At 40.2% G+C, this 16249-nt stretch overlaps 1 protein-coding gene across 3 annotated transcripts in view; it reads left to right on the top strand.

Annotated features, from left to right (window-relative positions):
• Positions 1–242: 242 nt before the first annotated feature.
• BOD1L1 (biorientation of chromosomes in cell division 1 like 1) overlaps positions 243–16249 on the top strand; it is a 36691-nt gene continuing 20684 nt past the window's right edge. Inside the window, exons 1-10 of one of the 3 annotated variants that reach the window (XR_005954520.1) lie at positions 243–792; positions 1196–1320; positions 2548–2738; positions 3902–4507; positions 4978–5124; positions 6436–6605; positions 7473–7596; positions 7952–8096; positions 8721–8796; positions 9665–15791. Coding sequence is in view for 2 of the 3 variants with exons in the window: in XM_041459521.1 (XP_041315455.1) it covers positions 604–792; positions 1196–1320; positions 2548–2738; positions 3902–4507; positions 4978–5124; positions 6436–6605; positions 7473–7596; positions 7952–8096; positions 8721–8796; positions 9665–15791 (7900 nt within the window). In the remaining variant the exon portion in view is untranslated. The remainder of the gene's footprint in view (positions 793–1195; positions 1321–2547; positions 2739–3901; positions 4508–4977; positions 5125–6435; positions 6606–7472; positions 7597–7951; positions 8097–8720; positions 8797–9664; positions 15792–16249) is intronic. The other 2 variants (XM_041459521.1, XM_041459595.1) reach the window with 2 other exon arrangements.

Genomic DNA, 16249 nt, shown 5'->3' with positions numbered 1-16249 from the left:
CTGCATCTGGAACTACATCTGCTACTTTACTTAGAAGACATTAGGAAACTTACTGAGACTTCTTGTATTAAATATATGTCAAAAATATTTAAAATATAGACTGTCCTAAAAGAGAATGCAAAAGCAACTTTAGTCATAACCAGTTGGTAAACACATATAGCAGGGGCTACGGGTTAAATTGTATCACACAGCACCAGGTCCAGATGCCTCAAACAATTCCAGGGACAGTGGTTCCACCACTTTGCTGGGAAACCCATTGCAATGCCTGACCAACCAAACAGTGAAAAATGTTTTCTGATATGTAATCTGCATCTTCCTTGCCTCAGCACATTGGACAGTTGTGACCGTAACACTGACAGATGAAAAACAATGGCTAAGGAGGTAACCAGGAAACAAGAAATTGCTTGAAAACATTTCTTTTACAAGAGCACATGAGAATACACTGATATGTAAAGGTGGCAAGCTCAAATTCAAGTTAAGTATCATCTTCCAGCTGTTTCCTCCAGGGGTGCGGCGGCAGCCGCCCCTAAGGCCAGACGGGGCGGGAAGGGAGGCAGTGCCTGTTGTCAGTGAGAAATAGCCCCCAGGCGTCCCGAGCGGCCGATGCCGATGCCGATGCCGATGCCCCCGCCGCCGCCCCCTCAGCAGCCGCCGCCGCTGCCGGGGGCCGGGGCCGGCGCGGGGGGCGGCGCGGCCGAACCCGAGCTGGTCTCCATGATCGTTAACCACCTCAAGAGCCAGGGGCTCTTCGACCAGTTCCGCCGCGACTGCTTGGCCGACGTGGACACCAAGGTGCGGGCGGGCGGGACCGGAGACACGGCGGGCTCCCAGCGCCCCGGGCTCTGGCAGGTCGGGGACGGGCCTGGCCCGGGGCAGCGCGCTCGGCGGTGCGGAGCGGCCGCTGGGCCCGCGCGGGGCTCCGGCTCCGCTCGCGGCCGGGGGGCGAAGCCGGAGCCCCGTGTGCGGCGGGGAGCGCGGGCTGGCCGGCCGTGCGGGCACGGGCATACGCACCTGGTTCGCGCAGGGTCCGGCGGGGCAGCGTTTAACGCGCTGCCAGCGCCGCGGGGCAGCGGCTGCGCCTGCACTGCGCCGGGGGGTCCGACGGGGCTCCCTGCTGTACCAGCCTGGCCTCCGGGAGGATAACCAGCCGCTTACATGATCCTTCCAGACCAACGTCTCTGCTGTTGCTTTCTAGCCTGCCTACCAGAATCTGAGACAGCGCGTTGACAACTTTGTTTCCAACCATTTGGCAACTCATACCTGGAGTCCTCATCTCAACAAGAACCAGCTGAGAAATAACATTAGGCAGCAGGTTCTCAAGTAAGTGACAGCTCTGGGATTTCTCTGAACATGGCCGTGTACTGTGATAGGTGACAAAGGATCTGGGTCAATGTAAAGTAAGTTGCTTTCTTCAGAGAAACCTCTGAAGAAGTTGGGTTGTTTTCCCCTCACAGTGTTTTAAATGTAATACTACTGGAGGTAGTAATTCAGCATCAGTATTAGTCAGAATTAGACTAAAGATGTTCTTTGGTCCAAGTTCATGGCGGGGGGGGGGGGGGGGGGGGGGGAAACCTCGATTTTGACTTGAGATGTAACCCCCTAGCTAAAGGCTACCTTTTCTTTTAAGGGAGTTGTTAATAAAATTGCAATTATCATTTGTAGAGCTGAGGAGAAATATTTCACTGACTAAACTCTGCAAAGTATAAAGCTAATGTCACAGAAAAACAGATTTAAATTTAGCTGGACAGAGAAGAGGTTTTAAGAACTGGTGTTGTGTTAAAATTATGTCAGACACTTTAACATGTATTACATTATTTTATTAAGGTTCCTCCAGTCTTTCTTCTCAAATTTTAGACTCACAAGAAACATTAGGAAATTTCTTCAAAGTGCCATGAGTTTGGCCATTAAATTGGGTCAAACCACGGATTTGGGAACAAACTTAATCACTTGTGCTGTGGTGGAGGACTGTTTGGTTTGTAGGGAGGGGAGCAGCCGTTCTTTCTTGTTAAAGAAGCAATGATGACAAGACGTAGCGTATGTTGCACAGAAGACTACAGGGGTCTAAAGAGATAAGCTTCATAGCTGTGGGGTTTTTTTCTGTTTTATTTTACTGAAGATTAAATGTGTTCTCTAAAGCTGCAGAACTTGCCATCTAACACTGGGCAGAAACTTAGGGTAGTGATGAGTGGTTTACTAGTTTTTTATGCCTCGTGCTATCTATAATTAATCTTTTATTTTGCTATGGTAATTGCTAATACGAGGTTTCCTCTAATTTTTTTTCCAAAATATGGTTTTTGCAGTTTGATAGCACTTGTAAGTTTAACACTAATGATGTAACAACAAGCTGCTTGTTGTATTAATTCTATGTGCTTGGATTGTTTTCTCTAGCACGTTTTTTTCTTATGGGTAAGGCACAGGCTAAGTGCATAGCTATGGGAATGCTCAGAAAACATTGGTGTTTCATTGCAGCACATCTAAATTATCATATTTCATTAGTATGTTCTTAAAAACTAATTTTTCATACTAATTCATGTAACTTTGTTCCAGGTCTGGAATGTTGGAATCAGGAATTGACAGAATTATTTCTCAGGTTGTGGACCCAAAGATCAACCACACATTCAGACCTCAGGTGGAAAAAGCTGTCCATGAATTTTTAGCCACATTGAATCACAAAGAGGAGGCTGGCCCCAGTACATCTCCAAGTGAGGAGAAAGCAGATGCTTCTGTTACAGTACAAGGTATTCCACTATTTCTCTGAGCAGTCTATTAACAAAAGAATGGGTTTTAAGAGAGCAGAATCATTGACTAAGTTTTCTGCTACCATAACGTTGTTAGTATCAGTATTAGCAAGCTGAGCTGCAGACAGCATGCCGAATCACTTGTCTCTTACTCTGTGTGTAAAGGTGGAAAGCACAAGACATGTCACACTGTCATGACCATGTCACTCTTTCACTTCTGCTTGAGATTATGAGGGATCAGTTTATGGTGGGGAGAAAAGTTGGTCTCAGTATTATAGGATCAGATAAGACATAGAGCTGTAAGAGAAGAATGATGCAATTTTATTGTCTGTCAGTAGAGATTAAAGATTTCTTTAAGAGGCAGTTACCTGTGCAATTGCTGTGTGTCATAAAATTGGGATGGCTAAGGTTCTAATATTACCTGTATTAACTCCTAAACACTTCTGCAGGTGATTGTCCCTTCTTTCCTGTTCTAAGAGACTCCACAGCCATCTATCTATTTGTAGCCTTTATTTAAATCCAAGCCTTTTTCCTGTGAGGCCCACTTCCTTTAAAATGGGTTAACAAGCCAGCTGCAGTTCTCAGCTGCAGTTAATGCTTAGTTGTCCATCTTCAGTGCTGGTTCTAAAATGATAGAAAAGTGATAAGGTATTTCTGATAGTCCTGTTGTTATGTAGCCAATATGCTGAGTCAATTTTTCATGACATTTATGGAGATATTAGAGGTGTGAGCTACTGACTTTCTCTTGCAGTGTATATACATATATATACATAGAATGTATATTATATGTGTAGTATTTTAGCCAGGGTCATCATGCTACTGAGGATGTTGGTAAAATTGAACAAGGGCTGTGTTCAGATGTCCCTTCCATTGACAATCCTCACTTTCTGTAGGCAGAGCTCAGGAGCAGTGGTGTGTCACAGAGCTGAGTGGATCTCTAGTAATCATATGGTGCTTGGTGTAGGAATGTCTTGGAGATTTTTGTTTGCTTCTTTTTTTTTAGCCAAAACCTCTCAAGGCAAAATTAGTCAAATATTTTAGTTAGGTATATGTATTTTGTAGAGAGTGCTTGTTTTGTTTCTTTTCACATGTTTAACCTTCTGTCAGAACAGAATTATGGAAACCAGGGTGAAGTAAAACTCTGTTCTTTCTTATTATTCAAGGTGTCTCTGCTACAACTCCAAGTGCTAATGTAGCTAGTGATGCAATGTCCATTTTGGAAACAATAACTTCTCTTAATCAAGAAGCAAGTGCTGCCAGGGCTTCAACAGAGGCCTCCAATCCCAAGAACAATGACAAAGTTTCTAAAAAACTCTCATCTCAGCAGAGTGTGGATGGTAGCACTGATAAAGAGAGAAATGCAGAGGACTTGTCAGACAAAGAGAAAGCAATTTGTGACCTTTCTGGAGAAGGGGCTGAAGCACTTGCAAAGTGTGAAGATTTAAATGAGCTTCCCTGCCAAAGTGAAGAAATAAAAAATTCAGCAAAGGATACTAATACGTTTACATGTAAAGATATTCAACAGGAAAGTGAAGATGTAAAGAGTAAATTATTGGAGAAATCTGACAAGAAACCAGAGAGCAGCGAAAAAAGTGAAAGAAGAAAAGAAAAGAAGGAAAAGCTTGACAAGAAATCTGATCATTCAAAGAAAAGTGATGATACTACGAAGTCAAAAGAAGAAAAGCAAGCAAAAGAGTCAGAACAAGTGAAACACTTAGTTACAGAAAAAAATAGCAATAAACATAAAACAACTGAAAGCACTAAAGAAGGTATGGTGTGGGCAATGCCCTTCCTCAAAAAATGGATAAGGAGTGAGGTTTTTAAGTTCATTCAGGAGTTGAATCAGTATATTTGGAATGTAAGTTTTCTGCTAGTTCTGGAAAACTGGTCTGCTAATGACAATTGGATTTGATCCATCTCTCTTAGCTGAGGTACCTGAATTAGGAGTCAGATTACTTTTGATTTCTCAGGTATGTGATTGGTCATCTTAATATGGCAAGTTCTCTCAACAATTTCAGTCCTCGTTTAAAGTTTATAGTTCTACCTCAGAGTGATTTTTGTTTTGAATAAACCAGACTTAGCCTGATTATTTCATTACAGTGTTATAATTTTGTTTTCTTATTTCTAATTCTTAATATAGTTTTGTTTTCAGTGACAAAATTGATGTTTTGGTAGGAAAAGTGTAAGAGACTCAGTGTGCTGCTTTACAGCTCTTTGTTTTTACTTTTTCCTTTGCAAGAAAATATGTTAATAGACTCAGATATGGATGTACTCAGTGACATCACGGTCAGCTCTGTCCATACCAGTGACCTTTCTTCCTTTGAAGAGGAGAGCGAAGAGGAGCCTGTAATTTCTGACAGTACTGAAGAGGGGGAGATCACATCAGGTATAAAATAATTAAATTGTTAATGAGCAATAAGGAGTATGTAATGCTTTTGTTGAGTGTACCATGTCATAAATTCGAGCATTTGCAATATTGTACCTACCTGTAAGAGAGGCTTTGAATGTGAACTGGATAATATTTGTGCAGTTGCAAAAGATGAGGAGTGGACTTACTTTTTGAATATTTTTATTCATATAATATAGTATATTCTAAACATTGTAAATCTTTTTTTTATGCTACAGTATTACATAGGTGAGAAAAGCACTTAATGGTGAATGTCACTGTTCTGCGGGGTTTCTTTCCCTCCAGCTGCCATGAACTTGGAATAACACTGGAGTGCTTTGTGATCCCAGGGTAGTGGTTGTAGCTGACTTTGTAGATCAGATTGGGTTTAGAGCTTTAGGATTCAGGAGCTTGGCCACAGTAGAAAGAACAGGAATGGATCTAGCTTTAAAAGTGCAGAAACGCCAAGTTGTTTCACTGACTGTGTTGCCTTTTTGTGTTCTCCCTGTGTAGTACAGACTTCAGACTCTGATTTCTGTAGTTAATAAAACTTTCCACTTTATAGTGCAGAATGTCTTAGTACCTGAATGAGTTCTCTCTGGTATGCTCACAACCTACCTTTTCTGCTCTAAAAATATAATTTAGAAGCACTGAATCATTTGTGTATTCTCTGGCTTTAGTCTTACTTTGAAACATGGCAGATTGTGTTCAGTTATGACTAAATATTTATGAAATGAAGGCAAGCCTTAAGTATGTTTGATGAATACGAATAATTTGTACAGTACTGCGCTATTTCTAGTAATATTAATAAAACTGGAATAGATTAATTTATTTTTACTTAATACTTAGATATGTGCAACCAACAGTGTGTTTTGTGTATGTATTTCAGTAAGCCAACTAGTTTTTATGTACTCAAATACTGTACTGTTTTCTTTGGTGTGGGAAGAATTAGATTTTAATACATAGCAGAAATTATATTGACTTCTCATGCATAGCTAACTCCTAAATACTGTGTGTAAAGGGGCAGTGGGATTAGAGGCAAGAGGAATAAGCCCAGTTGTCGTATCCTGGTTTATTACTGGGCTTGTCATGCAGTTTTTTGGCTGAATGATGTACACAAACACATCAATGCACTTTTGATTTTTTCACAATCTAGTGATATTTTGATACTAAGGATTTAATTTAACTGTTTCTGGTTTTAGAGTAAATAATGGTGGATACGTTTTGAGTAGCTTTGCCTTCTCTAAAGTTATGTTGAAAGCACTGCCCTAATTTATCATTATATCTCTACACTCACCAACCTTTCCTTAGATGAAGAGGAGAAGAACAGTCAAAGTAAGACGAAGCCCCACGCAAACGAGCTGAGTGATGGGAAAGCCAAGCCCGTTCGCCACGCTTATGTTCGCAAGCCTTTCCTGTACTCCAAGTACTTCAGTGACTCTGATGATGAGAGAACCGTAGAGCAGCGCCGGCAGTCCATTGTGAGTCCGGGTTTTGCTACTGCTCACACTCTGGCCCCAAAACTTTTTAGAGCAGAAACTCCACTGCTGGTTTGGTGGTGGTTTGTGCAGGGGGAGTCTTCAGTTTCTTCTTCCTTCAGGGTTTTTTTAAATCTTGTACTACAGCTGCTCTTTCTTCATGTTTCCATCATTATGGCATGATCTGCTTTCCAGTGCAGCACTTTGCTCTGCTGGTTATAGTTTGAAGGCTCCTGGCAGTGAAAACAATGACAGAGTTTTCCATCTCCTTCCCCTCCCCCCAAAATACTGTGACAATTTGGATGAAAAAAGTAGCCCATATCTACCTGCAGCCTGCCTTCAGCAGGATTTTTTGGTAGATCAGGCTTGTGTAGAGTACTGCAGGCTACTTCATTACCCCAGCTCTTTACAAATGTAGTCCTTGCTGACCATGAAATCAGTAGTTTGTAGCAAGTCTGCAGCTGCTGAGAATGGAAACAGAGATTTAAGCATGTGCACTCTGTTCTGTGGCAGAAGGGCCAGCACAGAGAAGAGGGAGCAGCAGTTATATTAGATTTTTTGTTAGCCAGATACATATAATAAATATGTATATATTGTATGAACATACTGATAAAACATATGTTCTTTGAGAAGGTTGCATAGCTTCAGTCTGCAGTGTTGAGCAGCAAGGAAATTCTGGAACTCAGCTAATTTAACTCCACAAAAATATTAGAGGATTCCATTAACTTTTATACGATTTCGAAGGTGTATTTATGTTTTAGTTTTCCTTAAGCTATGTTCTGTTTTCTGTGGGGTTTAGACTTATATTTGTAGTCAAAGAATGGTCTTTGACCTAATAATAAATTGTTTTCCTTGGTTTTGTATGTCTAGGCCAAAGAAAAAGAAGAGAGACTCCTCAGAAGACGAATTAACAGAGAGAGACTTGAAGAAAAACGTAAACAGAAGGCTGCAGAAAAGACAAAATCACTAAAAACTGGAAATCAGAATGCTAAAGGTATGAGAAGAAAAGTTGTGAGTAGCCCACACCACCCTGCTCTTGCTTACCCTCTGTAGGAAAAAAACATTCAGCTTTGAATAATGGTCATATAGGGCTATAGTCATTTCCTTCCCTTAATAACCCAACATATCAACAGTGATGTAACAGAAAAAATTATAATGCAAAGAATTAATGCAGAATTTCTTCTTCACTTTTTCATATATCCATTACACTGCTTAAGCTTGATTAACACCTATCTAAGTGCTATTCTCTGCTACGCCTTAGTACTCTCTGTACTGCTTTCTGTCATGTTTATAGCTGAAACACTAATATAATGATGTGTATGTATTTCACCATTTGTGTATTATTTTAGGAAAAAGTGGCTTGCAATCAGAAGAACCTTCATCAAAAAGTCTAGAGTCAAAAACAACTGGTACCAGCATTAAGGATGTGCTTAAAGAGCAGAAATTTTTGGAAAAAAAAGTGGCCCTGAGCAGAAAAAGAAAAAGAGATTCAAGGTATTTATGTATTTGCTCAAAAGGACTTAATGTTTTGAATATTCATTTTTGCAGATTGGAAAGGTTCTTTTCAGCTTTGTACTTAACCTTATCCATTTAAACAATTTTTTCTTAAAATATTTTCATAGTATTGTTACTAATAAGCATGAAATGTTTCAGCTCAGACTGCAGTAGCAGTCTTTGTGGTTTTTCATGGAATGGTAATAAAGGCATGAGAAAGGTGCACAAACATGTAAAAGCTCTCCAAATAGGCAAGTCAGGTTGGCTTCATCTTTCGATAGATGTTTCATGTAGATATGTACCTTTGTACATAAGTGTCTCTATATAGGTAAATATGGGGCAAGGAGAACTTTTACCCATTTTACAGGGACAACAACAATAGTAATGTCATACTAATACCCCTTAAAAGCACTGGTATTCAGGGTACTTTTGAAGCTGATATATATAATTTTAGAAGAGAAAAAAACCTGGGTGCATAGGTTAGTTAGAAGTTTGTTGAGCATGCTCTGTATTTTTAGTGGGCATTTCTTTCTTGCATTCAGCTTTGAAAGTGGAAAGTTTGCAAAGTAGTGTTAGGCTGGTACCAATTAATTCTTTGTTAAATTGTCCAAATACCTGTTGCAGGCATGCTGAAGAGAGCTGCAGAAAGAAAAATGATCCATCTGAAGAAGATTCTAAAGAAATGCAAAAGACAAATGAGGTAGGTGTCTCTTAACTATAAAACTTACAGTCTTCCTTTTAATTCTGATAGTACTCTTTCATATGTCCGCACCAAACTGCATATAATTGCATTCGTTCTCAATCACAAGTTTTTCCCTGCCTGTTCCTTCAGTTGTGTTAGTGATCTGACATCACTGTAGTAATGTTTTCTGAATTCCAGTAGCCACTGAAATGTGGTCTGTGTATTCAGTGCTGGTGCATGTTGTAGTAGAACCTGCGATGCAGTTTGAGCCCTAATCTATGAAGCATGCTGGGTTTTTAAAAAGAGCAGTGTCTTTTATGTGCAAAGACTTGAGCTTGATCTGTTTTAACTTCTCACTGGAAAGTTAAAGGGAAACTGACTGTGCTCCAAACACAAAAGGAAAGAAAATTTTTGTGGTGAGCATTTTATGAATAACATTGTTTAAATTAAAAAAAGGTGGGAGTAGAAGTTCAAGTAGAAGTCTAGATGTATCTTTTATAGGTTTTGGTGTGTTGTTTAGTTTCAGATTTTTAGTTCGTTTTGTTTTACCAGACAGCATAATAGGTATTTAAAGTAGCTTACAGAGTACTTGAAATTGATTGTCTATTCAAAAACCTTTTAAAGTCATTCTAGAAAAATTACCTTATGAAGAAAAAATAATAAAGTTCAGACAGCTTAAGGATAACTTCTGCTTTTGATTTTTCTACTATAGCAGATAGCTGAAAAGAAAATGGCAATTTTCATTTCCTGGCTAAAATGAATTTTTATTACAATGTTAAGTGTATTCCCTAGTGTATTCAAGAATTTGTGCTTGCCAGTTATGCTCAGGCGCGTGAGGGAACTGTGTAATGTGTACTTATATATATTAAAAAAATCTCTTTTGTAGACCTGTGAAAAAAATTCTTCCAAAGAATTGAAGCACAATCATGGAAAAAATGAAATCTGTAAACAACTTAGAAGACTTTCGGAATGGGGGCATTCAGCTGAGGAAAGCAAAAGTGATTCTAAGGCAGAAAAAGAACATAAAAGAAAAACTTCCACTTCTCTTCAGGCTGAAGGAGCTCAGCAGGACAGCGAAACAAGGGATCCAAAAAAACAACTGGATAAAGCAGAAGTCAATACTGAAGAACCACAGAAGCAGAAATCCATATCTAAGAATGAAAAACATCCCAGAAAAGATACTGACACAGATATTCAACATATGAGAAATTCTGCCAAAAAAGAAGCCAAGTCTTACAGAGATAAAAATGAAAAGGAAAGAACTGCTTTAGAAGATAAGTTTCCTTTAAAGCACAAATATAAAGGAGATGGGATTCACAAGTCAGGTGAAGATGTTGAACTTCATTCATTTGAGCGAAGTTTGAAAGGAGAGGATGGTGGCCAGAAACATAATCAACAAATAAAGGTTTCCTCTGATGACAAATGTGAAAGAAAAAGTAAACATCGAAGTGAACGGAAAGTATCAGTAACAGGGAAAGATGGTAAAAACCCTTCTGAATCAACCTTAAAAGCTGAAGAATTGCTGCGGAAAGAAAACAAAAAGGACAGGCATCTCTCAACAGACAAACCAAGAGCAGAATGCAAGACCAAAAGGTCTTTGAGTGATTCTAAGCCACAGAAGGATTCCCTAAGTGCCTCAAAGCAACCTGGTTCAGCATCACACAGAAGGAGTGAAAGCTACTCAGAAGATAAACATGAAATAGAATCAACTAACTCTGATAGTAATGTAAAACTTGAAGATGGTGTTCATAAAGATAGACGAAGATCTAAGAGCCTTGCAGAAGACAAGATTTTATTGAAGTCCAAGTCAAAGAGTCATAGTAAACAGTTCAAAGCATCTGAAACAGAATTACAGGAATTAACAAAACAAGACACTGGACAGAAACTATACAAAGATAAGAGCATGGAAGACAATGATTCAGATAAACAGCACAAATCCAGGAATGAAGATAAAAGTTTGGAAGAGAGTGGTGCTGAGTTTCAGCTTGCAAGTGGCCCACAATCAACTCAGGGATCACAAAAAGACTTTAGTCACAGAGTTAAGTTACATTCTGGAGAAAAAGGGGCAGTAAAAGAGAAGTACAGAGGTGATAAAGATTTAAATAATTCCAAACTAGAAAGAAGGTTCTCTGCTGAAAGTCATAAAAGCAGAAACTTAAAGCACAGCAACAAGGAAATAAAGAAGAAGGAAGAGAGCATCAAATTGGAAGATAAAGATACTAAAGAAATGGATAGTGGGCATGAAAGATTATCTAATGTCACAATGGTAGTGGATAAAAAACAAAGCAAGAAGGTATCCTGTGAAAATAGAAAAGGCAGTATATCAAACCAAGATTTACTTAAGGAGGAAAAGCAATCAACTGGCACAACTGAAAGCAGCCAGGTTCCAGCCCCTCAAAAGGCAGCTATAAATAATGATGACTTACATGCTGGTCATGAGGAAGAGCTGACTGAACTTGATTTGAAAAAAACAAAAGCACAGGAAGCATCTAACATTGATGGAAAAAACATTCAAAACTCTCTCCAAGCCACAGATGCCAAGTGTGCAGTAAAACAAAAAGGATCTCGTTCTATCTCAAATAAGGAGTTAAAACACAGCTTGGCAGGTCCTGAAGCTTGTGAATCACAGTTTCTGCCTGCAGCTGAAAAAACTGTTGAGCAAGAAGATTCTTCTAATAAACAAGTTGGTGCCTTAGACCCTCTGTCCAAAAAAGCTTCCATGGCTCAAGGTCCCAGTAAACAAGGGGCTTATAAAACAAATATTGTGTGTGAAACAAGTGGTAGAACCTTAAAGAATGCATCCAGTAGGGATCAGGCTTCAAAGGATAGCAGAAGACCAAAGAATTTAAAAACTGTGATAAATTCTAATTCAAATGATGTTCCTTTAGCAATTAATTCTTCAAGAGAAGATGCTGCTGATGCAAAGTCCATGGATATGGAGATCTCAGATTCTACAGATTCTTTAGGTACCATGTCTAAAGAATGCCACAATTCAGATGGGACTTCCTTATTAGAAGATGCTTTGCCTTTGAAGAATGATACAGCACAGGTTGTATATATGGAGCAAGACCATGTAGTGCCAAGTTCTGTCATGAAAGCTGATGGTGACAACACCATCATGGCAAACAGTATGGAAAAAGTTAATGAGGTGTCCCGGCCTGATGAACAGGCAGTGGAAGACAGTACAGCTGGGTTACATAGGCGAGAAGATTGCAATGAAGCAGCAAAGTCAGAAAGCTCTCAAAATAGGAAGTTGAGAAGAAAAGAGGAAAACTTGATGTCTGGCATAACTGAAGATCATGGAAATGTAACAACAAAAGAACTTACCCCAAGAAGAAAAGGAAGAGACTGCTTGAATATAGATCCTTCCACAAAGGGAGAAAGAAGCTCAGTGATGGATAGTGTGGAAAAGAACAAGGTGCATAACACAGATGATATGATCCAGTCTTCCTCTGTTTTAGTGCCTGAAGGAGGTCCTGAGGAAAGTTTCAAAGGCTCTGTTACAGCCAATGTGCAAGAAGGAACTAATGTGGTTGGCATGGAAGACAAAAATGAAAGCAATGCTGTAGGTACCAGTGCAGGAAGTAGTAAACTTAGTTTGTTGTATAGCAGCCTACAAAAAACTCCTGCCAGCGTGATAGGAACTAGCACAGAAAAGATCATTGAGAGCACTGCAATGGCAACTAGTACAGGAGGAGAAGGAGCTGAGGGGACGTCACATTCTGGAAAGGATGGTGATGCTACAACCACTTGCTCAGAAGAAAGTGAGGTGACAGTAATCTGCACAAGCATAGAAGCTGATGAAGGTTTCACAACAGGCGTATGGGTAAAACCTAGTGAGGACTGCAGTTTTGTCACAGGAGCAGATATTGGTGACTGTACTGTTGCAGCAGCGGAAGAAGGTGGTGGCAGTGTTGTCACTGAAGGATTAGCAGAAAGTGAAAGCTTCCTAACAAGTACAGAAGGAGAAGAAAATGGTGACTGTACCATGGTTGCAGAAGAGGGGGGTAAGGATTCAGTGAACCCAAGTGGAGTAGAAATTGAAGACAGTGTAAACAGTGCTGGGACAGAAGAAAAAGATGATGCTGTGACTAGTGCAGGCTCCGAAGAAAAGCAAAAGACCTCAGCTTGTGTGGATATAGGCAAATTTGAAAGTTCTGTGTCCTGCTTAGGTGAAATGGAGAGTGATGGAGCTGTAACTAGTGCAGGGACAGAAACAGGTGAAGGGTCAACAACTGGTGATAATTCAGGTGAATTTAGGGGCAATGTGACAGCTGGCCAAGTAAAAGAACATGAAGGTACTGTGACTTGCACAGGTGCAGAAGAAAGAGGTCATAACTTCATCATCTGCTCTGTGACTGGTACAGATACCCAAGGAGAAAACACTGTAACTGGTGCATGTGTTGCAGTGGTCACAGACAACGATGCCACAGCTGGAACTAGTAGTGACAAATCTGAGGATACTGTAACTGGTGAAAGTGCCGTGACCAGCACAGGCATAACCCCAGAAGATGATGCTGAAATTTCAGCAGTCTGTACAGGGCTAGAAGACAGCAACGAGGGATTTGTAGTTTGTTTAGAAACTGAAAAATGTGAAAGTCTAATGGACAGTACAAGGGCAAAGGAAGAAGCCAGTATCACTACAGTCAGTGTAGGTCTGTGTGATGATGAAGGTTTTGTGACTAGTACAGGCTCAAAAGAAGAGGATGAAGAAGGTGAGGACATTGTGACCAGTACAGGAAGAGGAAATGAAGAAAATGAGCATGCTTCTACTTGTACAGGAGTGGAAAGTGAAAATGCACTAATTTGTATAGGTGCAGAAGAAGGTGAAAGTTCTATTATCTGCATAGTTGCTGAACAAATGGAAGCTGAGTCAGGAGTGGCTGGCACAGATGTAAATAAGCTTACTGTTGACAGCATGACAAGTGCAGAGAAAGGAGCTCATTGTGGCACAGACTGCAGAAATGATAAAGGCATTGTTGAAAGCAGCGTGACCAGTGCAAGTGCTGCAGACGAGGGTGCCTTAGCTGCACAGACAGGAAAGTGTGAAGGTACCTTGCTTCCCTCAGATGCTGGGGAATGTGAGGGTCCCATGACTAGTGCTATGGCAGTGCAAGATAAGACACAGTCTGCTGCTGAAGACAAACATGAGAATGCCATGACTTTCTTTGACAGCAGAGGACTTGATGCCTCTATAAGCAGTGCAGTTCCAAAGAAGGATGAGACTTCTCTTACTCCTGCTGACAGAGAAGTAAAGGTAAAAGGTGATGCCATCTCTACCAGTACAGTGGAAGATGCTCCTTTACATTCAGCCACAGATGCTGAAGAAGGTCCGCTTGCTGTTGCAAGAGTAAATGAAAGTGGGGAAAACTCTATGATGTTAACAGACACTGAAGACACAGTGCCTATGCCAAGCACAGCTACAGAGTTTAAAGAGTGTGTGAATACTTACAGCAGTAAGCAGGAGAAAGACGAGTGCACTATGATTTCCACCAGTATTGTGGAGGAATTTGAGGCTCCAATGTCAAGTGCAGCTGTTGAATATGATGGTCAGCTCCCCTCTGTGAAAACAGAAGAAATAAATGAGAATACTATTGTATCCGTAGATATGGAGGTATATGAAGTTCCCATGCCTAGTGAATCCAGTATGGGAGGAGATGAAAATGGTGATGATGGAAGTCACCCAACTGCTAGTGGGAAGGAAGAAAAGGATGAGTGTGCTATGATTTCCACAAGTGTTGTGGAAGAACAAGTAATCCTAATGTCAAGTGAAGTCACAGAAGAGGTGATTCAGCACATCTCAGACACTGAGTCAAAGAATGAAACGCTAATGATCTCTACAAGTACAGCAGAATGTTTTGAAGCTCCTATGTCTAGTGTAGCTGTGCAAGATGAAAACAAACTCACTGCTTCAGAAACAGAGGGAAGATACGAAGCTGCTATGATCACTACAAGCATGACAGAAGAATGTGAGATAGTCCTGATCAGTGCAGCACCACAAGCTGAAAGTCAGCTCATCGTAGCAGGAGATGAAGGTCCTATTCTCTCTCCAAATGCATCAGAGGAATGCAGGGTGGTGGAGACCACTGCAACTGTAGATGAACAATTTGGACTAACTGCTTTCAATGCAGACGGGAAAAGCAAAGGTTCTGTGATTTTTGTGGGAGAATGTGGAGCTCCTGTGCTAAGAGTTGCAACTGACAGTGAAGATCAACACACTGCTTCAAATATAGAAGATAAGGAGGAGGGGGCAGTGATCACTCTGAGCACAATGGAAGAATGTGATAGTCTCTTCACCTTCACAGTCATAGAAGAAAGTCCACTTGCTGCTGAGAGTACAGAAGTAAAAGACAAAAGTGAAGAAATTTTTAATACTGCTAACCAGATTGAATGCATCCTTTCAACTACAGACCCAGAAAAAAGCACAAATTCTTTGCTTGTTATTGGTAGAGAGAACAAGACACATGAGAGTGGGGTGAGGACAGAATCAGCAGCATCTCAGGCCACAGTAGACAGTGAAATCACAGAAACTGATGAAAATGCAGTGAACCTCATGAGTGTAGATGAGGGCCTTTGCGTGGAGATTAGTACAGAGACTGCTGAGAGTCCTTCCCCAGAGGCAGGTGAGGACGATGAGCAAGCGGAAGATGTTTTGCAGGAGGATGTTACATCGGAACTTTCCAGTACGGTTTCAGAAGCAGCGAAAGAGAGTGAAGCTGTAAAGAATGTAAACTGTAAATTAAATTCAAACGTACTACTGGAAAGTGACTTACCTGAAATAAGGACTCCCCTGCCTAAGACACAGGCTCTTCCCTTAGTTTCTGCAGATGAAGTGACTGTAAACACCAGCCATGGTGAAGTAACAATAGAAGCAGAACTAGGGAAGAAAAGGGACCTCACATCGTTGCATGTAGAAAAGCTATATGACAGTGATGACAAAACCAACTTGGTCAAAACAGGTGATACTGGCATTGAAATTACTTTTCAGAAAAGTAATGCAACCTTTAATTCAGGTGAGGATTTCTTTTTTTTAATTCTTTATAAGTTGTCAAACAGATGCATTTTGCCGTTATAGTTAGAAATAACTTGTACTGTTGAAATATATATACCTCACTTCTTTGTTAGTTGCAAAATGGCTGTTAATACACTTAAGAAGAATTGGTGACAAATAAATAAGCATGTGATTCTGGGCAAACAAGACCAACTGAGTGCAGTTACCTGAGCTGTGTTGGAAAAAAAATATTACAGTGCAAGAAATTACTAAAATACATTGACTTAAAGTTGTCAGCCAATATATAAAGTTGTTTGTAAGGGGAAATTATTGTGGAGGTACACATGGATTTTGTTATTAATGTGTTATGAAATTCAAAAAGTTTTTTAGGAAAGCGGATGCATTTCATTTTGAAATATGTTCATCATTTTAGAAAGGTAACTTCATAATAACTTTGAAGGTTGAGATTGGCCGTCCTTA

This window comes from Pyrgilauda ruficollis, unplaced genomic scaffold (assembly GCF_017590135.1).
Source record: "Pyrgilauda ruficollis isolate IOZ18807 unplaced genomic scaffold, ASM1759013v1 scaffold1, whole genome shotgun sequence".
NCBI lineage: Eukaryota > Metazoa > Chordata > Aves > Passeriformes > Passeridae > Pyrgilauda > Pyrgilauda ruficollis.
This window is presented reverse-complemented; position numbering and strand designations above follow the sequence as displayed.